At 35.6% G+C, this 22,495-nt stretch overlaps 1 protein-coding gene across 2 annotated transcripts in view; it reads right to left on the bottom strand.

Annotated features, from left to right (window-relative positions):
* LOC121415651 (glutathione hydrolase 1 proenzyme-like) overlaps positions 1–20,297 on the bottom strand; it is a 29,676-nt gene extending 9,379 nt beyond the window's left edge. The window contains exons 1-6 of one of the 2 annotated variants that reach the window (XM_041608939.1): positions 20,000–20,297; positions 12,013–12,082; positions 11,295–11,518; positions 10,114–10,306; positions 6,937–7,100; positions 1,683–1,832 (exon numbers count right to left, since the gene is read on the bottom strand). In XM_041608939.1, coding sequence (XP_041464873.1) covers positions 1,683–1,832; positions 6,937–7,100; positions 10,114–10,306; positions 11,295–11,518; positions 12,013–12,082; positions 20,000–20,057 — 859 coding nt within the window. In that variant the 5' untranslated portion in view covers positions 20,058–20,297. Of the gene's footprint in view, positions 1–1,682; positions 1,833–6,936; positions 7,101–10,113; positions 10,307–11,294; positions 11,519–12,012; positions 12,083–14,184; positions 14,485–19,999 lie in introns of those variants that run through there. The other variant, XM_041608938.1, reaches the window with a different exon arrangement.
* Positions 20,298–22,495: the final 2,198 nt, after the last annotated feature.

Below are 22,495 nucleotides of genomic sequence, written 5' to 3'. Positions count from 1 at the left end.
TTGAGTGTAAAAATGGGGGTCCCCTCCGCGCCACATACCCACTATGCATTATATACTGAGTGCTCCCCCCCCCCCCCGGGAGTAGAAGAGATAAAGTTGACGCTCACAGCATCATGAATAGGCCCCTATCCTTATTCTGGAAACCATTCATTACACCATCCAAACAGGTATCTTAAGGACTATCCGTAATGTGAACCGTAAACCTATATAGGTTCTCAGTTATCAACAAATATATGAACCAATTAAGCTGATCAAGAAAACACAGTATAATAAAGTATAGGCCCCTTAGTGAAACGTCGGGCACAACATACCGACGTATCCTGACATCTTTCGCGATTGCCCGTGATGTGTGATGAATTCACGAGTAATGTCATTTTTTTTAAATTTGATCTGGACTGTGACTGTCTGCATTGATGAAAAACACATTTTTCATTGCATATTCAAAGCTTCGTGTTAGTATTTTGTACTTAATTTCATTCGAATTGAATGAATAGTGTTCGAACTTACACTCATATACCCTTAAAATTATAGGTTGATCTTGGATGTAAAATCATCACTATCATACGTGTAAATTATTCACTGGATATCTCCTGTATCATCAAATTTATACATACACACACCCTCACACCCTCACACACCCACACACACACACAACGCACGTTCTCATACCAACACACACACATATATAATTAACCCTTTCTGAGAGAAAATAGCATTTTAATTCAATTTTCTGCATTTTCCACGAATTACCAGAGTCTAACTGGTTTTAGCCTGATAATTCGTAAAAAAGACAGAAAATTTAATCAAAATTATATTTTAATTCAATTTTCTGCATTTTCCACGAATTACCAGAGTCAAACTGGTTTCAGCCTGGTAATTCGTACCAAAGACAGAAAATTTAATCAAAATGATATTTTTCTGAAAAATATAGTTCTATTATGCAGTTAACCAACAGATTTGGCAGATTATTTCGATACCACTAGATTCCTTGACCTCGAAAATGGTGGTTTAGGTGCAAACAATATGAGTTTAGGTTATTTAGAAGCCGAGATATTGCCAAAAAACCCTTTCACGGCGGTCATTTTGTAAATCAAAGATAGCAGCCATATAGGGGTCGGTGTAAATGAAAACATTGTTTTTCTGATAGCTCATACCTTAACGTTTCCAAAAATGTATAGTTTTCAATTTATTCAAAATCATCCGGAGAAAGTTTCAATTTTAACAAAGTGAACCACACTATTACTTTCTATATGGTGACATGCGATGATTGGCAATGAAAAGCCACGTGCATGTTTCCTGCAGGAAAGACGTGGCTTTGACTTTTGGCAAGGTACCTAACCCAGCAACACGTTCATTTGAAAAATGAACACAATAGCACCATCATAGCGGAATTTCCGCTAAAAGACACGGCACAGACTTTTTACAAATTCCCTTAGACTTGATCTTCAGATAAGTTCGTTGCAAACATTGAGTGTGAAACCTTGATAGAGTTATATTATGAAATTAAAAAACAGATTTGGCAGTGTAACTCGACTGAAATTAGAATAGTCAATGACCATTTATCCGTCGATGTTTGCCAATATAATTACAATCTTTTTATCCGTCGACGTTTGCGATTATAATTACAATCTTTTCACCTTGTATCGACTTCCAGGGTAGATGTTACGTAATCACCGCATTACCTTGTAATGTCCTCAGCATAAACTGAAAATATGGTCCATTAGATGTAAGCTGGGAAGTGTACATCGAGTAATCAAGAAAATCTTCTACTATTTCCACTCCTTTCCAGACAGCTGTGTAGCCTGCGAGATCCCTCATTGTAATATTACCACCTGCATAGTAAAGTGAAATTTTCATATCCTGTAGATCTGATTATTAAAATGACTTAAATTTATATACACAGAAGATTCAACATGACATCACGCCGTACTTTAAATAAATAAATGCACCCATCAAGTTTTTTTTCTCCTGCTTTTCAGAATTAAGCCAGATTGGTGAAACTTTTACGACAGCGAGGATTCTTCTAACCAAACTTACTAAAGTGATTAATTTGGCCCAGTAGACTTCCATCATCGTTATATCTATATCCCTCTTATGGATATTCATGAGTATTCTAAGTAAACGACTGGTCAATTCGCGATCAAGTGACATATAATTTCAATAGGAAAGCACATCGCTGCAAATATACACAACAAAAAAAGTAAGTCCCCCCTAAATCAAGTTGCTGTAACTTTTGAACCGATTTTTTTGAGATATGATATTTCATAGGTGGTTTTCTACACCTATTAAACAACTCCTGGGGATAAATGAGATTGATCGATTGAGTCATGCATGAGTAATTAAAGATTGAATTAAAAATTGACATTTTTGAAAGTCACAAGAGTCGTTTTTCAGATTGTGCGAATACAAAGTTGGGCAAAAGTTGTTTTTAGGTGAATTTTATGGTGTTATGCTGTTTTACTTTCCATCATTTAACCATTTCAGACCAAATTTTGATATCGTATGTTCATGGTTGAGTGAGCACAATGTATTGCAGGGGCCGCGGGGGGGGGGGGGCTTCAGCCCCCACTTTTTTTTCCAAAAGCATGTACAAAAAAGTAATACGAGTATTTTTGTGCATGGTCAGCCCCAGTTACACCCACAAATGTAATAATCGCCCACAAATGTAATAACGCCCACAAATGTAATAACACTTTACCCACAAATGTAATAACGCCCACAAATGTAATAACACTACCCACAAATGTAATAATTTTTGATCGCCCACAAATGTAATAACACTTTACCCACAAATGTAATAACGCCCACAAATGTAATAACACTTTACCCACAAATGTAATAATGCACTTTACCAACAAATGTAATAATGACTTTACCCACAAATGTAATAAATTTGAAGTGATTTTTGGCGAATTCGTTCTAAACTAATATCCTATAGTAATGCGTTCATATAGCACAAAAGTTCAAAGTCTTTTTTCCAGACCCGGTTAATGAAATATACAGTACAAGTCCAAGTCTTTTTCCAGACCCGGTTTTTCAAAATTATAATATACGTCCAAAGTCTTTTTACCAGACCCGGTTGTTTCAAAATTATAATATACGTCCAAAGTCTTTTTTCCAGACCCGGTTAATTCAAAAATTATAATGCAAGTCCAAAGTCTTTTTTTCAGACCCGGTCGTTTCAAAAGTTATAATATACGTCGGTGAGGGGTAAAGACAACACTCTAAGCCCAAGCATTTTAAGTGGGTTTAATTTTGAAGATTGGTCTCAGCTGTCATTTTTTTCAATATTTCTTTATGTTTTAAATAACCGGGTCCAGACAAAAGACTAAGCATAATACTCGTGTTATTCCACAAGAATAAGAATATGAGTCTTTTGTTTTTAGGATTGTTTAAATCATTTTTAAATCACCGGGTCTGGAATAAAGACAACGCTCTAAACATGTGCTTTTCTACATGCATGGTCTTAATTTGGAGGATTGTTGGTTCTTAGATTCGTTGTTGGGGGTTGAGTTTTATTGATTTTTTATTCCTGAAATAATTGTGTCTGGAGGAAAGTCGATCTTCGACAATCGGTCTTCATGTTGTTCCACAGTAATTAGATTATTGGATATTCGTTTTAGAATATTTGTAAAAACTATTTTATTTTTCAAATAGTAACCAAGTCTGGAGAAAGGATGTCTGATTTACCCACGCGTTATTACAATGTTTTGTAGGGGTAGTAGTATTATTTAAAAAAAAGACATATTTTTACTGGGTGAAACTTTGGAAATTTGGTCTTAGATTTGAAGTTTTTCAGTTCCTTTTTTAATAGCCGGGTCTGGAGGAAAGAGTACGTTCTAGAACTCGTGTTATTCCACGAGAATAAGAATATAAGGTCTTATGTTAGATTTTTTTCGTAACTGTTTTAGGTATGGAATAAAGACAACACTCTAAACCTCTTTTAAAACAGGTTCTTAGGTTGAAGGTATGTTTGGTCTTAGACTTTGATTTTTTTTAATTCTTACTATTAGCGTTTTTTTTGAAGAAAAAAATGGTCGGGCTGAAAGACTACGCTATATTCAGCATTCATAAGATTATGGGGTCTTTATACTGTTTTAAACTGTTATTCATAATGTTTAAATAACAGGTAACCGGGTCTGGAGAAAAGACTACGCTTGATTCTCAATTTACTCTTAGTGCACATATTCACAATATACACCGTATAAGTTGAAACAACAACAAAGACATTAATTCCACCAGTTTTAATTAACTGGGTCTGGAGAAAAGACTAAGCTCGATTCCCATTTTTTCCACAGGAATATCATTATCGTATCTTAGTTTGGACTTATATTATAAATTTTGAAATAACTGGGTCTGGAAAAAGACTTTGGACTTATTAAAATTCTTGAAACAACCGGGTCTGGAAAAAAGACTTTGGATTTATATTATAATTTTTGAAACAACCGGGTCTGGAAAAAAAAGACTTTGGACTTTTATTATATTTTTTTAAACAACCGGGTCTGGAAAAAAGACTTTGGATTTATATTATAATTTTTGAAACAACCGGGTCTGGAAAAAAGACTTTGGACTTATATCACAATTTTTTAAACAACCGGGTCTGGAAAAAAAAAGACTTTGGACTTTTATTATATTTTTTTAAACAACCGGGTCTGGAAAAAAAACTTTGGACTTGTACTTTGTTTTATTAACCCGGTCTGAAAAAAAGACTGCACTTTTGTGCTATATGAACGCATTACTATAGGATTTTAGTTTAGAACGGATTCGCCAAAAATCCCTTCAAATTTATTACATTTGTGGGTAAAGTCATTATTACATTTGTGGGCGATCAAAAATTATTACATTTGTGGGTAAAGTGTTATTACATTTGTGGGCGTTATTACATTTGTGGGTAAAGTGTTATTACATTTGTGGGCGTTATTACATTTGTGGGCGTTATTACATTTGTGGGTGCAACAGCCCCCCACTTTGAAAACTGTTCCGCTGCCCCTGTATTGTGACGTATCATCATAGGGGTTTTTGGTAGTATCCACTACAACTTGTTAGATCATGTTAAAATTTGAAAATGTTGGTGGCTCCCACATTTTAAAAATCTGGATCCACCAGTGATTTGTCCATACATTCCACTTATCCTCATAAATTGTTAGGAAAAGAATACATTTATACAGTATAAAGAGTATTAATTTTTAAGTTTTCGAGTGTGCTCGCTCAACCATGAAAATGTTTAAAGTTCGGAAAGTGTTTGGTGATAGGAATGATGGATGATAAAAACAACAGCAATTAAAGTCACATTTGAAACCGAATTTGACCCCAATATTCACTTTGTTACCCTTTAAAATGAGTCTGTGACATTGAAAATACCAATTTTCCCACTTTGATGCGTGCTCACTCATCCATGAATAAACAAATCGATTTCATTTTTTGCAAAGAATTCTGCCCATAGGTTGATAAACATTACTGCCAAACGACATTGCTAAAGACAGCCTTGAAAAAAGTTCCACCGTATTGAATTAGTAGTTATGCTTAAACATATGCACCCATAATGTACACAAGTCTATGAGAGAGGAAGTCAAAATTTTAACAAATATGAAATGAGGGTTTGTTTCATGGACGGTTTTTGTTATTTATGCCAACAGTTATTTCATGAAACTTCGCACATGGCTTCAGAGTAACACTATCCAAAAGGCGCGAACATCAAAATAACCATTCGATACGGCACAGAGTTGGGCCAAGGCCTTGAACTTTCTTCTCATTTGCATAATTTTCGAATATTGTGTGCTCACTGATGCATTAAACATCGATTTTTTTTCAATAACGTAAAAAAGAGCTAATCACATTCCACAGGTTCATTCAAGCGTGAATGTTTAATTAAACGCCTTTGAATCATTGGAGCATGTTAATTGGTCATGAACATAACGAAAAAGTTGAGAAAAGATCATTTTCAGTGACCAAAATGAAACAGTACTTGCTTATGATATTTGAAAATCGTATTTTAGTTTTCAATAAATGTTCATTGAACAGTGAAACGATGAATATTGTTAAAGATACTCTTCCCAAAAATAACTGTCATCATGTTCTATCATTTTTATTGACAGAAATGTGTAAAAAACCGTCTCTGTGGTCTAGTGGTTAAGGCACCGGCGTTCAAAGCTGGGGGCCCGGGTTCGATTCCCGGCAGAGACATTTTTTCGGCATCACCAATTTTTCCAAAGGGTAGATAGCTCTGGGGAACCTTGATTTAAGCTACGCCTACCATTGTTCTCTTCATCCATTTCTTTACAATATTTAAATAAAAAAGAGTTGCCAAAAGCTGTTGTACATGTATAACTTTACACACACATATATATATATATAGTTACATGTATATTTTAGATTTGAAACCTTGATGAAAATTACATGTGCCTGATGGAGAAATATTTATTTGAAATCCGCGTTGTGATTCCAATGATGAGTTTAACAGAGCCAAACTCGCCTAGTCGTATTATTCTACCTGACTTTCAGTTTGCTGGCCAAAGTTTCCTACTTAAAATAATAACACATGAATATCTAGTATACGTTGTTGCGTCGTGGTTTAGTGGTTACGACTATTGTCTTTTAAGGGACGTGGATTCGATTTCCAGACATGGCGTATTTTCCTTCAGCAAGAAATTTACTCACATTGTGCTTGAGCCAACCCAGGTGAGGAAATGGGTGCCCGGTAAGATATTCCTCCAATACTTGAGCGCATATATGGCAGCCCGGCTACAGCCGGGAAAATATATATTAATATGGTAACTACGCTAAATGAAAGATCCACATTATCATTATTATTACTACTACCATTTTAGGCTTATAAAGTTCCAACGTAAATCCGGCATGTCTGTTGTAAGTTGTCCATATCCCTAGACGGTTCTCTTTTAACATTGAAAATGTAATTGAATTGATGTTGAATCTTACCCCCAGCCTGAATATCTTGAACAAGCTTAGAAGCAGTATGCCCCTGATAAAATTCCTCCACTCCGTTTTCAGCAATGGCTTGTAGTGTGTCGGCTAAATTTTGGTTAGTGATGACATCACCCTCGATAGCAACACGCCCCTCTTCGGCGTTGTAATATAGGTTCCTGTGAATAAAAAAAAAATTAAGGAAAAGTTTAAAAGAAGTGTGAGTGGGGTAAGTGGGAGGGGAGGATAAAGATAAAGAAAGACACAGAAAGTGGAAGAAACGAAAATTATCTGTGACTTAATATTGTTCTCAGGGGCGACGGTAAGAAGTTGAAAGTGGGGTGGCCGGGGAAACATGGGAAAAGGGCACCTTAAAACAAGTAAAAAAAAATGATTTACAGCTGTGTAATGAGCCGAAAAAAAATGAGGGTGTCTAAAAATGTGGTATTTCGTAGAATTTATGAGAAGCTGCGAGCAAGCGAATTGAGCGGGGAAAAGATTTGACACTTTTAAAACGAAAATCCAATATTTGTGATATATTTCGAATTAATATACAGAAAAATAGTATATTTCACTCTTTTTCTTTCTTTTTATGTCCTTTTCCAGGGACTCAGTTTTATAATATGAGGGGAGCAATAAATAGCTCTCCTAGATCTTTTAAGGAGAGCGGTATAGGAGCACTACAAAAAGGTCTTCTTCAACATACAAGGGGAGCTTTTTGTCCAATTAACAAAACAGATGGAGGAAATGTATGTACTATAAAGTTACAATCAACAACCAAAGGAAGTATTTGTAATCGTTTTACAATGTTTTGTAATTAGATTGTGTGTTATCAAAACCTGTTTGAGTTAGGTTTTGACTTTGGCTTAAAGTTAAGTCACTAACATTTTTTTTTTCAGGGGCTCCATTTTAAATTTTTTTGGCAAATTTCGGGGGCTACTTTTTGCATTTCGGGGGCTCTTTTTAAATGCTACTTTTTTGTATTTTGAGGAATACCTGTTCACTTATTAATGAATTATTACTTTTTGTTCAATATTGTATGATTTTTTAAAGTTATTTTTCATGCTTAGAATCTTGGATGTGGGTTGTGTGTGGGTGGATGTGTGTGGGTCAGTGCGTGTGTGTGTGACTGTGAGTTGGACTTGGATATAGATATACCTGTTCACTTATTAATGAATTATTACTTTTTGTTCAATATTGTATGATTTTTAAAGTTATTTTTCATGCTTAGAATCTTGGATGTGGGTGTGTGTGGGTGAGTGCGTGTGTGTGTGACGGTGAGTTGGACTTGGATATAAATGAATTCAATATCTAATTTCTACTCCATCTATTCCAGTACAATACCCTGTACTCAGCCATGTACATGTAATAAAGTCCCACGTCCCCTAACTTTTCCTGAAGTTCTTTGAAAACGCAGATCTCCATGAAAATTTCATTTCTCTATTGGGGAGTCTAAATTCGGTGAGAATGTATTCATTAAGAACTTAAATATACATGACAATGAAGAAATCATCAATCTTTATTGGCAGTTTTGAATAATATTCATGAAATGTAAACTCTGTCTGAAACAGAAAATCACCATCATTGAGACCTTTACTGAGTGAATTGTCCCCCAGAGCTCTGGCAGAGACAGAGCTCTAACTGGCTAGCTAGTAAAAGCGCCAATGCGTGAGCCTGCCGCCAGCCTTGTAAAATAGATGGAGCTTTGTTTGATGATTTATTGTCTGATATAATACCTCATCCCCTAGAAAAAGAAAATAAATGATTTCTTAGTTATAATTAATAAATAAGGTAACTTATTTTGGAAGTTAATAAGCCGTTTTGAAAAGCAAAGCCGAATGACAACTCACCAATGCTAGGTTACAAGTCTCTGGGATTTATTTCCTGTGTAATTCGAATTATTTAATCACAGAATCGTGATATCTGTAGGGGAAACATGTGCATTCGAAATTGCACATGGTGGTAGTCATAATGGACCCCTATACATGCAACTGTTTCCCGACCGTTGCATTGATTTTTTTTCCGTACTTGGTACCATGTGTATGGAAATACGTGGTACAGAAAAAATAACGCAACGTCGGAATTTGAAACTGCGCTACTCGCTATTTTTAAGGATTATTCATGACTTTGAGTGTTGGATTTTGGATGATTTTTAAATGGTAAGCGGAGCTCGAGCATATTGAGTTGTTATTCACTCGGCAATAAGCATGATTTTGGGTGATTTCGAGGGCGACTTTAGGCATTTCCGCGCAGGTCAACCATCGCGAGGCGCGCTATTAATCGCGCTACCAAAAATGGATTAAGGCGTGCATGTAGCGCGCGATCGGTCTCATGCGCCTTAAAATCGAATCCCTGCTTTTCCCTTTTTAAGTCGTGATTTTTTATTTATTTATTTATTTTTTTTTTCTTTTTTTTTTTTTTTTTTTTTTTTTTTTTTTTTTTTTTGGGGGGGGGGAATCCCCAATCTCCCGTATCTGTGCGCCACTGCTTTATCTACCCCACCCTTTTATGACTTATGAAACTTAAGGCATGTGCATGTACGATTATTCTTACAAAAAAGTAGTAACATCTAAAAATGAGTTGTTGTCACTCGTTACCACATAAAACGGGTCCTTCTCATGTATGAAAGGGGCACAGAACACGTTCGTGAGGGGAATGTTTCTGGGTAAAAGGGGGGCACTGATTCGAGAAAGGGCACTTACAAGAAAGCAAGGGGCACTTGCTCACACATAAAATGAGTCCTTCTCATGCTTGAAAGGGGCACAGAACACGTTCGTGAGGGGGCATTTTTCTTGCGTAAAAAGGGCACTCTATCAGTGCTTATAAAATAATGTGGGGGCACTCTGCCCCCGCCCCCAGGATTGCCGCCCCGGCAAGTTGTTCTTCAATGAATAATAAAGAAAGTTGATAACGTTAAATAAAAATGGTGAAAGACAACACAAGTATATAAGGTCAGATTGTGGGTTTGGGGGACATGACTTTGTTCTTAAATACATGCTATGTTGTTCTATAAATATTAACCAGACAACTACTGAATTCTATAAATCTGTACATGGTTAAGTCAGTTCCTTTAACCAGAACTTGAAGGCCGATCGGAGTTTAAATGAAAGTCCTCGATCACGTCTTTCTTTCATTAAACAAAGTCTGACGCCCTCTCTGTTGAATTTTTCAAACAATAAATATCGAACTAACCGAATATCAGGATATTCGTCCCACTGGTCTTCAATGCTTCGTAAGGCATGGTGAAGATGTGCTCCCACTGTGAAACCATTCCTTGATATATTGATGACGGGCTGGAAGAGATCGGACCAGGGTAGTTTACCATACTTCTGATGAGCATTCCACATACCTCTCACTTCACCCGGGATGGCGACACTCTCCATTCCTATAGGAAATTTTGAATGTTACGTTCCGGGGATGTTTTCATGAAACAAATATTGACTTTCACTGACAAGATGAATTTTATGGATGTTACTCCGGGATGTTACTGTAGACGCAAGTTGACTTACAAGTTACTTCTCCTGCATCATTCGTGTCTATTTCATTTGATATGTCATTGGTAAATTAACATTCTTCGACTGAGCTAGATCCCGATACATAAAACAGAATGAATAGTGTGTAACGGTAAAAGAATTTCATCTTATACTTGCTGTGTTTCGTATGTTTTTTTTTATCAAAACAAAGCTTGATTTTCAGTGAAATTAGCTTATTTGGTAACAAAATCTAATGGCTAAGCCAGTATCTACCGAGATAAGGACAACACCTGTTTTCACACATTTTCTTCTGAAACAACAGAAAACTTAAAAACGCATATATTCCGATACTTCTCCAGTTCTTCGTGTTTTTTTTTCTTCATTTTTTTGTTTACCCTACTGATTCATTCAACTCATCAACATATATTTTGGGTAAAATTTGCCAGTTTAAAGTACTTCTTGGCAGTAAAGTCTACATTGATCACGATCGACCTTTTGTAGAAATTATTGCTGTGACAGTCCCCAGTACCTCTACAGAAGATTAGTCTACAAATGTAGACCCACATCTGCAGTGTGTGTATCACAGTTGATTCAAGGAGTCTGCATAGCAGACTAGGCCTACTGTGGCTGCAGATGTGGAAATGGCTCGCTTCGCTCGCCCTCTCATGCTGGTTTGCTCAAACCAGCAGCAGCGCGCTTCGCACGCTGTGATCCCACCTCACGAGCCATTCAGAGTCTGCATAGCAGACTAACTGAAGATATAAACCATGGTCATATTATACACCGATATAGTAGTAAAGGAAAATGAAATACATCACCATATCAAACATCATTTGGCAAATCGCCATAATGAACATCATTTGGTAATTGAACGTTTCGACATAGGGAACTTGTATTTACCGTACTTGGCACCGTCAGGCCCTTGGCCAGCAAACATCTCTGGATAAGTGGCAGCCTGCGCCGATTCCTGGGCATCAAGGGACTCGACTATGCCGCTAGCTCGGGTGTAGATCACCATGAAGAATCCACCACCAATGCCTGAACTCTGACCATTCACCACACCCACACACAACGCACTGGTAATGGCGCCATCAACGGCCGATCCGCCCTTCTCAAGGATATCCCTTTGGTGTGGAGGGGGAAGAAAAGAGATAGGAGGGGCGAAATGTACAAAAAGTTTCAAAGATGGATGGGGTTTCTTTAGAAGAAAAGAAGAATGAAAAAAGACAGAAAAAGTGAAACAGAGAGTTAGAGAGAGAGAGGGGGGGGGGGGACAAGAAACGTTGGACACAGGGGAACAGAATATGGGATACACAAAAAAAGTTTAAACAAAAAATACCAAGACAACAACGAAATTAATGAATATTTGGTTTAAATAAATCACAATGTATACATAGTCGAATCGGTATCGAATCTAAAAATAATTTCATAAAGTCGATAAAGATGTAGGATATGTCGTGAAAATTTGACTAACTATGAATCAAAGACGCTATGATTTATCTTTTCAAAGAATAATAAACAGATCCTTCACAACCAGGTCTATTTTATGATTTTTGGAAGATATTGATTTCGATTCGACTCATTAATTTTGATAGTTCTTGGTTGTAAATATTCTTACCTTCCCATTTCTGAACATAATTGTACGTCAGTCGCCACAGCGCCACTTTCGTAATATTTAAGAGTCCCACCTATCGTTTCAAGAATAAAAAAAATGTGATCATTCATTTTTCTATCTCTCAGGGTGGAGTGATATCATTTCTGATTACAATGTTAATGTATTTGAACAGTTTCATCGTCAAGCTGTTTCGAGTTATCATGGGTATTTGTGACTTCTAAGCAGTCATATTGACAGAAATACATTTTATCTGAAGATTTGAGCCTGGTTTTTAAGAAACTCCTGTTATAAAAGAGATGCCTACGCTCTCTCGCACGCACATAGATAAACGCACACCATACACGCACACACCCATGTGTTTGACAAACCCTGTCACGGATACTCGCTTCCATAGTAAATATACGATACACATACAGTGCGTCCCACAAAAAACGAAACCGAGATTTCATGATTTATCATAACTTAATCACAAATACAATAGACAAATGTACAATGCACAATCGGTATGTTTGTATTTTCTGTATATTGTGGAATGACCTTAAAATCCTAACCACATTCGATAATAACCACGAAGCAGAGAGAAGAAAGGCAGATCTCAATTTATTTATATTCGACCTTCCAGGTGATTTTCGTTATATAGGTTATATGATAAATTATAGTTTCCAATTTGGATTTACTGTGGAAATTCTTTCCCACATTTTTTTTCATTCATTACTCCCCATTTAATCTGCAAGCAGGAGAGACAATTGCATAAAAAAAAAAGTTTAGCAAAAATCCTGCAGAAACTAAGAGAGTATATAAATCTGTCAAACCGCTAAATACATATTGCGACCTTTTCAACTTTTGAAATGCTGAGAAAATGTTTACCAATGTGGTCAGTTGCAGAGTTATAAATCACGCCTGTCATTTTGTCATACAACTTGTTTTATGTGTCGTTAATCAAATTGTATATGGTTCCCAGGTGTTTACATTTGCATTGGATGACCCCTAAATGAGGCCCACGAACTCCCCCCCCCCCTGAACACGGTAAATAGCCGATCGGTCTATACATAGAACCCTTCCGTTATACCATGGATTTCTAGTAGGATCCATGGTTATACCATGGACCTACCAGCAAATTTGCTGGTAGGTCCATGGTTATACTGACCGTTTGGTCTAACCGCCACGCAGTTTATTTATCAGATCCCTTATAACTCTTTCATGTGATACCCACTGGTCTAACCTTCGGTGCGTATCCATGCCAGGTAGACCATCTTTTTGTAGACCAAGTTTTTGACCAAGACAACCGAAGCAAAAGTATGCGCGCATTCTTCTAATATTGTTCCTTGAAATTACGTCCTCGTAACTATTACATTTTACAAATTTTGCCCATTGTTTCCCATGCTGCCTTTATTTTGTTTATTTCATATCTCCCATCCCACCCCCATATGCACGCTCTTCATGTTTTTGTTGTCTCTTGTCTAGCAGTGTTGAACCCGGCCGTATGGTGACTCTCTGAACCGAAACGTTCCTACCGTGCCTTAATGGTCTGATAGGTGTATTGACTTTATCAGATCTGTTATCGCTATATCGATACATAATGTACTGTTGGTAATTAACCCAACCAGCAATGGTTCAAATTATGACTCGACAAAGTCAAAGTACGTTGATTTCCCATTGAATTTAGTGCACTAAGTATAAATATTCATGGTTTATCGCAATGGCCTGTTATTTATACAGGTATACTTTACAGTTCTTCAACGCTGAAGAAAAGAACCAGGGGAAAATAAGCTTTTAATGTATTACCTATTCATCTTTTTATGCGATATCAAAAGGTAAAAAAAGCACAGCCTTTTCGATGATGTTAAGCATATAACAATGGCATTCTGTAGGCAAGACCTGAATTCTAATATAACTTTTCCAGGCAATAGAAGCACAAAAATAGAAATGGCAGCTGTACATATTTTTTCAGGATTCCCGACACTTCTTGTATTGTCGTCGTCAGTGTTTAAAGACTCGCTGAAACTTCGAAGTGTACACAGAATAATTTTGAAAATTCCTGTTTTTATTTCAAAATTATTCAACGTAAACTTCGAGGTTTCAGTAAAATACAAGTATAAAATATATCATAAGCATAAATATTTTATTTAAGATTCAGATTCCCTCTGCAATATTTCCTTATATAAACAAACTTACCTGTGGCAAATAACAAGCTCATCAGTGTGAAAAGGATGACAAATATCTTCGAATTCCTAGCCATCTTACTTGATCTCAGACTTGGCGTAGTTTGACCACTGCAACAGGGAAAATCCCAAACAATATGCGGAATGTCGGAGCGTAGGCCCTAATATAGCAGTTATATTTAATAGTGAGTAGGCCTACATGTATGTCACCAATCGAGTAAACAAAAGCCCCCACAGAGAGAATAGTTACAAAGACACGCAGCGATTTGCGAAGGTCACTATGAAGATAAATAAGCCGAAAAGTGAGCTCGTTGATGTACGCATGCGTATAGTGTGTATGGGGGGAGTGGGCTTAGAAATATAAGGGTGTGTGGGGGGTGTGCGAGGGTGGGTGTGAGTGTGGGTGAGTGGAGGAGGGGCTACGATTGGTCTAAATCCTTTTTTACCAAATGCCTAGTGGGCTTTATCCTATACATCGCCAGGTGACATCGCAGATGGTCTAAATTTGTGATCATTCAAGCAAAAAGCGATTAGACAAACTAGGTTTAGCTCGAAATATTATGTGAAAACGGTTTTTGTCTCACGTGCGTAGGTGCCGCTTTTGTCTTACCTCCATAGGCGCTGCTTTTCCGACGGCGGCGGCGGAATCAACACCAAATCTTTTTAAAATGACAGCATAACTTAGAAAGTATACGGACCTACGTGTAGTTCATGAAACTTGGCCATCCTGCTTGAGTTTCAGGTCACATTAACAAGGTCAAAGGTCAATTAGGGTCAATGACCTATGGCCATGTTGGGGGTATTTGTTAATTTTCATCATAACTTTGAAAGTTTATTGGTCTAGTTCATAAAACCTGGAAATAAGAGTAATGAATTATCACTCAACATCTCGTGCGAATTTCAGGACACATGACCGAGGTCAAAGGTGAATGAACTTTGGCCATGTTGGGGTATCTGTTGAATTACCATTATAACTTTAAAAGTTCATTATTAGTTCTGATTCATAAAACTTGGACATATATAAGAGTAATCAAGTATCACTGAACATCCTGTTTTAGGTCGCATAACCAGGGTCAAATGTCATTTAAGGTCAATGAACTTTGGCCAAGTTGGGGATATTTGTTGAATTAGTCTAGTTCATAAAACTTGGACATAAGAGTAATTAAGTATCACTGAACATCTCATGTGAGTTCAGGTCACATGACCAAAGTCAAAGTTCATTTAAGGTCATTGAACTCTGGCCATTTTGGAGGTAATCATTAGATTGCTGTCATAACTTATAGCTATAGTTTATAAAATGTGGATATACTGTAAGGGTAATGAAGTATCACTGACGAGTCTTAGGTCGCATGATCAAGGTCAAATGTCATTTATTGTCAATGAATGTAGTATTGTATCATTTTATGAGTGGTGTTTTTTGTGAATAGGTATTATATGATAGTTTTCAAAGTCGGCACTGCTGCTATATTGAATCGCGTGATGCAGGTGAGACTGCCAAAGGCGCTCCACTTGTTAGTGTTACTAGTCAAAGTAATTCTTAATGACAACGACCAATGTGGAGTCAAATCATTATATACTAGCATATCAAATTAGGATAATATGGTAAATTTCATTGATGTCCCTGCTGACCGCATTGCCATTCACCATCTCTGCCCCGCCCTAATATTTATCTATACGGCCTTTACAAAGGCTATGAACTGTAGGCGTGAGTGAAAATAACTCCTTTGAAGGTTTTTCACAGAATTCTTAATTGATAGCAGCCGCAAGATTGCATTTTTACATGATTTTCAGTGTCCTGCAAGATTCACATTGTATGGGCAATATTATTAGGTCATTATTTAACAATATCCTGTAGGAAATAATGACACCAGAATATAGTCATTATTGTAAAATATCTGATTTACACCATGTAAACCATCTTTCCCTAAATGTTTTTGTGTTTCATTTTACGTAAAAAGTTGTTGGTGATGTACATAAATTGTTAAAGGTAAATGCTAGTTTTGGTAACGATATCAAAATGAGTTCTTAATCAGCAAATAAGCACAGAATTCGGGTCAAGTGTCGGGCTGACATTCAAAGCAATAATAATAATACACTGTCCCACATGCGCTTATCTGTGTTGGTGATCTTCAGTGTGAACATTTTTCAGCATAGATTTCAAGTTTTCACAAAGTTCAGTTTATGTAACTGTACCAGATCTAGATCCTCGATGATATACTGACAATTAAGCCTGGTTTTACAGACTTTCTCATGAAATCAGTGTTTACTGCAACTACTGGAATTTCTCTTTAAATACAACAATTATGAAAGTACAAAAACACAATGTTGCATGACCAATAGTATATTCATTAAATATTTTAAATGCTGTGCAAGCGTATGATGAAATAAATATTTAAGAACGTTTTCTATATTTTAAAAATCAAATATTTTCATTATTAATGAAATATATTATTAATACGCCATGTGTGTGGTGAATTTTGTATTTTGATATACAAAATGGCTGCCAAAGGCCATAAAAGTATTATGCACAATGAGAAATGAGAGAAAAGAAATCACAAGAGTGAGCGCTAAAATGCATTATATATGTGATAAATTAATTGGATACTGTCTAAAAACGTATTTTCTAACGAAATATATCATTCAGGTTTCAAGTTTGTGTTAAATACTGTATTTCGACTTTCAAAATGGCCGCCATCGACATTAACCGTATTATGTACAATGCAAAGTGGGAAACCAGTATTCACAGAAATGAGCACCAAAAATGCACGTAATAGTGATCAATGAGCAAAATATTGCCTGAAAGCATAATTTCTATTAAGATGTATTATTTATTCTGCCAGAAAAGTGATAAATACTGTTATTGGAAAGTCAAAATGGCCGCTATAGGCCCTTACAGTATTATGCACAATGTGAATGGGAACAAATTATTTCAACAAAATTTGGCTTTGCTTGGTCAATTGGTGATGTATGAGTGGAATGTTGTCTGAAAACATGATTTATAACAAAATATATCATATCTTATGTAATTTAGGTGATAAATACTGTATTTCAACATTCAAAATGGCTGTCATATGCCATTCTTGTGAACATTATTTGTCTCCACCCAAATTGTATATTATACGATAACTGGCTATGGTGGCCATTTTCAATTTAAGAATGCAGCATTTATCACCTTAATTACACAACATTATGATATATCTCATTAGAAACCATGGTTTTAGACAATACTTCACCTTTACATCACAATTCACAATTATATGCAATATTTAGAGTCAAGCAAAGACAAATTCTGTCAAAATTATATGTCCCATGTTACAATGTACATAATACTTTTAGGACCTATGGCAGCCATTTTGGATTTCACAGTACAGCATTTATTACCTCCACCATGTCCACGACCCATATGTGATGTATTTAGTTAGAAATAATGTTTAAGACAATATCTTTACTCGTACATCACAGTTATATGCATTTTATGATTCTCACTCTTGTGAAAATTAGTTTCCCTGTTCGCATGTTACATAATTTTAGTTAGGGCTTGTAGAGGTTATTTTGAATGTCAAAATACAGTATTTATCACCTATATGGAAGAAAAAATGCGATAATTAAAAAAAAATGTTTTCAAATAACGTTTTACTCATACAACAGGAATATATGGATGTCATAGTCAAGCAAATCCAAATTCTTACAAAATTATTTGTCCCAATTCACATTGTAGATAATACTGTTAGGGCCTATTTGGGCCATTTTGAATTTCATAATGCAGTATATATCTCATGCATGACAAAAGAAATGATATGTCTTGCTATAAAACATGTTGTCAGACAATATTTTACTCATAGATCACAACTACATGCATTTTATGTTTCTTACTCGTGTGAAAATTAGTTTCTCCATTCGCATTGTACATGATGAATATAGGGGCTATGGCGGCCATTTTGAATTTCAAAATACAGCATTTATCACATAAATGGCATATTTACAATTATGTTTTTAGTCAGTATTCCACTCGTTTATCTTAATAATATGCATTTTAATGCTCAATCTTGTCATTTTTTGGGCCCCGGCCATTGTCATTGTTCATAATAGTCTTTGGGCCAGTGACGGCTATTTTAGATATCGAAATACAGAAATGTTCCCATATTTGACATAAAATATATATCTCATTAGTAATGATGGTTTGCATGTATTACTTCTTTCATACATCGCGTTTTTTGCAGTTTAGTGCTCATTTTTGTGAAAATTAGTTTTCCCTATTCATATTGTACATGATAGTGTATACAATGGCCTATGGCGGCCATTTTGAATGTCAGGAAAATAAATATTTTGTCAAAAATTATTTTTTAAGATTATATTTCACTCTTGCCACATAATTTCATGCATTTCACAGCCAATGTGCGGACAATTTTATGAGTTTCATGGGTAATTTGCATATTTTGACGGCCATATTGGATTTTGCCAATTTGCGGAAAATGCTCAAGGTTACACCAGTGGCATCATCCAGATTCGTAATCAGCACACTCGAATTGACAAGAAACCATAAAAAAATATTGTATATATAAAAAAACAAGGTTTGGTCAATTTTCTATGGGGCCTATCCTGGACTAATAGGAGATTTGTTGACTTCATTGTGATTTAAAGGGATGGTCCGGGCTAAAAATATTTACATCTAAATAATTAGAGTAAAATACACAGAGCAAAATGCTGAAAATTTCATCAATATTTTGTGAAAACAGTTATATGCACATCGTCATGAATATTCATTAGGTGGGCTGATAATGTCATGTCCCCACTTTCCTTTTTCAAATGTTATTACATGAAATGATAAATGTTTCATTTTTTAATACATGTGTAAATGATGTGTCTCCATTTGATGAAATAAGTTGCGGCAATAAAAAAACTAATGCACTTAATCAGCTGTCAATCCAATTGTTTTAGTTCTGGTATAAAGTTTTTGAATAAACATAATTTAATATAATAAAATACAAGAAGAAAAATTGCAAAGGAACAAATGGGGATATGACATCATTAGCCCACCTAATGAATATTCATAAAGACATGTAGAACTGTTTCAGCGGAATAATGCGAATCTTGCATGAAGCATCTTCGTTATTAATGTGATCCGATTTTGATCAAATTTTCATCATTTTGCTTTGTGAGTTTTACTGTATTTATTGAGATATAAATATATACAGCCTGTATCATTACCTTAAGTACTGAATTTACCTGATTTATCTTTATGTCGGTATATTATGTATACCGTTGGCAAGTAACTAAACCATCAATGGTTTAAAAAAACTCCACAAAGTCAAAGAACATTGATTTTACATGGCACTGCATGATAATAAATATTCATGGTTTATCGCAATAGCCTTTTATCATATGCTATACAGCTCTTCAGCGCTTTGTCAAAGCAAAGAACCGAGGAAAGGAATAGGCTTGAGGTTTTTTTTTAATGTATTACCTAAACATATTTTTATGCGACATACGCAAAAGAGCACAGGCTCTCCAATGATGTACAGCACAACGATGCCACTCTTTAGGCAAGACCCGAATTCTAATATAACTATTTCAGGCACTAGAAGCAGAAAATAGAAAATGCAGCTATCATATAAGGTACTTTTCAGGACTGCCAACACTTCCTGTAACGTCGTAGTGAAATTTCGAAGTGTACGCCAAATAATTTTCAAAATCCTTATCTCTTATTTTCCAAATCTTTTGACGTACACTTCGATGTTTGAGCAAAATTAAGTATTAGTATCAAATATAAGTATTTCATTTTAGATTCAGATTCCCTTTGCAATAGGTCCTTTTGTAATCAAACTCACCTGTGACAAATAAAAAGCTCACTAGTGTGAATAGGATGATGAAAGTCTTCTTAGCCATTTTACTTGAGCTCAGATTTGCTGGAGCATGACCACTGCAACAGGGAAAATCTTAAACAATACGCGGAATATCGGAGAGTATGCCCTGATATAGCAGTAAGATCTAATGAGTACGTGTACATGTATATCTCCAAACGAGCAAACAGAAGTTCCAGCACGATGCGATTTGCGAAGGTCACTATGAGGATTAAACGCCAACAAGTGAGCTGTTAATGTGCGCATGCGTAAAGTGTCTGGGTAAAGGGGAGTTAAGTGTGTTTGGGGGTGGGTTTTAAGGTGTGGGGGTGCCGTGCCCTATCCGAGTGGTTTAAGGCGCCTGACTATACATCAAAAGTCAGGGGTTCGATCCCCTGCTGCAGCAATTGCCCATGAGCAGGGCATTTAATCGATGATGCTCTTTTATCCTGCATTCAAATAAATGGAACTGATATACGCATAACATGGTTTGCGCTTGTGTGTAATGTTTTTAAGTGTGTGTAAGGGTGTCAGGGAGCTTGTGAGTAGAGGAGGGGCTACAATTGGTCTAAATCCCCCTTCACCAAATGCTTAGTGGGCTTCATCCTACATCACAGATGGTCTAAGTTTATGTACATCACAGTCAATGTCAGTTAGGTGTATGAAAACCCACTGATATGATTGACTAATGATTATTTCCAAACAAGTACATTAATATTAAAGAGGTAAAAATTTCTCATCCACGACTCTCGATCTTCTGATTTTGGGAAAATGCAGCTTTAGGGAGGAGAAAATATTTAGCGACATGGACTAGATTTTGAAATCGTAGATTCCTCATGTACTCTTACAATAGTTGGGCAAAAAATGCCCAAATTTTTTACTTACCCTGGGCAGCATAATTTCCACACAACTATTGGTTAAAATCTGCCCAAATTCGATAATAAAAACTAATTATTGAGTAATAAATTTGCTCAATTGGATAATGATATATATATTGTAGTCGTTAAGTGGACAAATTGGTCAAAAAACCAATTCGGAAACTTGAAAACTAGGTATAGGTTAACTGAAATTTAGACCATGGTATTAGTACATAAAATAACGATGGGATAACTGGGAAAAAACAGTGATCATGGTGAACCTAAAAGATATAGCTCGAAGTATTATGTGAAAGCAGTTTTTACTGTTACTCATAAAAGTAATTTTTATATCTAATGACAACGACCAATGTGGAGTCGAATCATACCTAAAGCATATCTAAATATGATAATGTGATAAATTGTATTGATGTCCCTACTGACGGCATTGTCATTCACCATCAGTTCTCTACCCCCACCCTGATATTCGCTTACGGCCTTTACCAAGGATATGACCTGTAGGTGTGAGTAAAGAATTACTCATTTGAAGAAGGTTTTAATTGATCGCAGCCGCATAAGGGTATCCTGTACATTATTTACAGCGTACTGTAAAATTCCCGTTGTATGGGTAATATTATCAAGGGATTATGCAACAATTTCCGGTAGGAAATAATGCTACCAGAATGGAATTATAGTCATCATTGTCAAATATCTGATTTACACCATCTTTTCATAAATGTTTTCGAGTTTCATTTTATGTAAAATGTTGAGGGTGATGTATATAAATTTCATTTTGCATATTGCAGAGTTAATTAATGCATGCACGTTTGAACAGTCAGTCTGATAGGAAGAAGAAGGAACTTGAATAAAAGTACAAAAACACAATGTTGCTTGATCAATAGTATATTTATTAAATAGTTAAAATGTGCAAACTTACGATGAAATAAATACAATCTTGGTTTAACATCGCGCGCAAAATCACATTTGACTCTGTTTTCTATATTAAAATCAAATATTTATTCATACCTCTTGCAATGCAAATTATTATATTTTCATTTTTAAAGTAAAGTATTCTGTATCAGGATGAGTACAAAACAAAACAACAAACAAATAAACAAATTTCAAAAAATCCGATGTAGTTTGGAAATAATGGAAATGATAGTACCATCATGCACCATCATACACGTAAGCCCCGTTAACATTCCATGGTTTTATGCCTATCTAATTTAAGAGTCTTTATCCGTTATGCAGGCCATCTTTCTTAAAGGTCAAGTCAACCCCAGAAAAAATCAAACTAGCACAACGCTGAAAATTTCATCAAAATCGGACGTAAAATAATTTCCCTCACTCACTATTTTTTTTGTTTTCTACTGTTTGAATCATACAAAATACCAAATTACGGAATATTCACTTTTTTTCTGTTCAATAGGAGTACATTGAACTCCCCGATTCGATATGAAGAAGTAAATAAATAAAGGAAATGCATTAACATTATTGTAATTATAAAGATATCTGACGATTAAAAAACATTTGAACTGAACTCAATCGTTGATATTTAAATGCACAATATAATAATGCTTGCATCGGTGGACTTTGCAAGTTTCTGCAATGTTGTTGTTATTTTCAAGAA

The sequence above is a fragment of the Lytechinus variegatus genome, chromosome 5 (assembly GCF_018143015.1).
Source record: "Lytechinus variegatus isolate NC3 chromosome 5, Lvar_3.0, whole genome shotgun sequence".
NCBI classification, from domain to species: domain Eukaryota; kingdom Metazoa; phylum Echinodermata; class Echinoidea; order Temnopleuroida; family Toxopneustidae; genus Lytechinus; species Lytechinus variegatus.
Note: the sequence above shows the minus strand (reverse complement) of the source record. Positions and strands in the feature narration are given on the sequence as shown.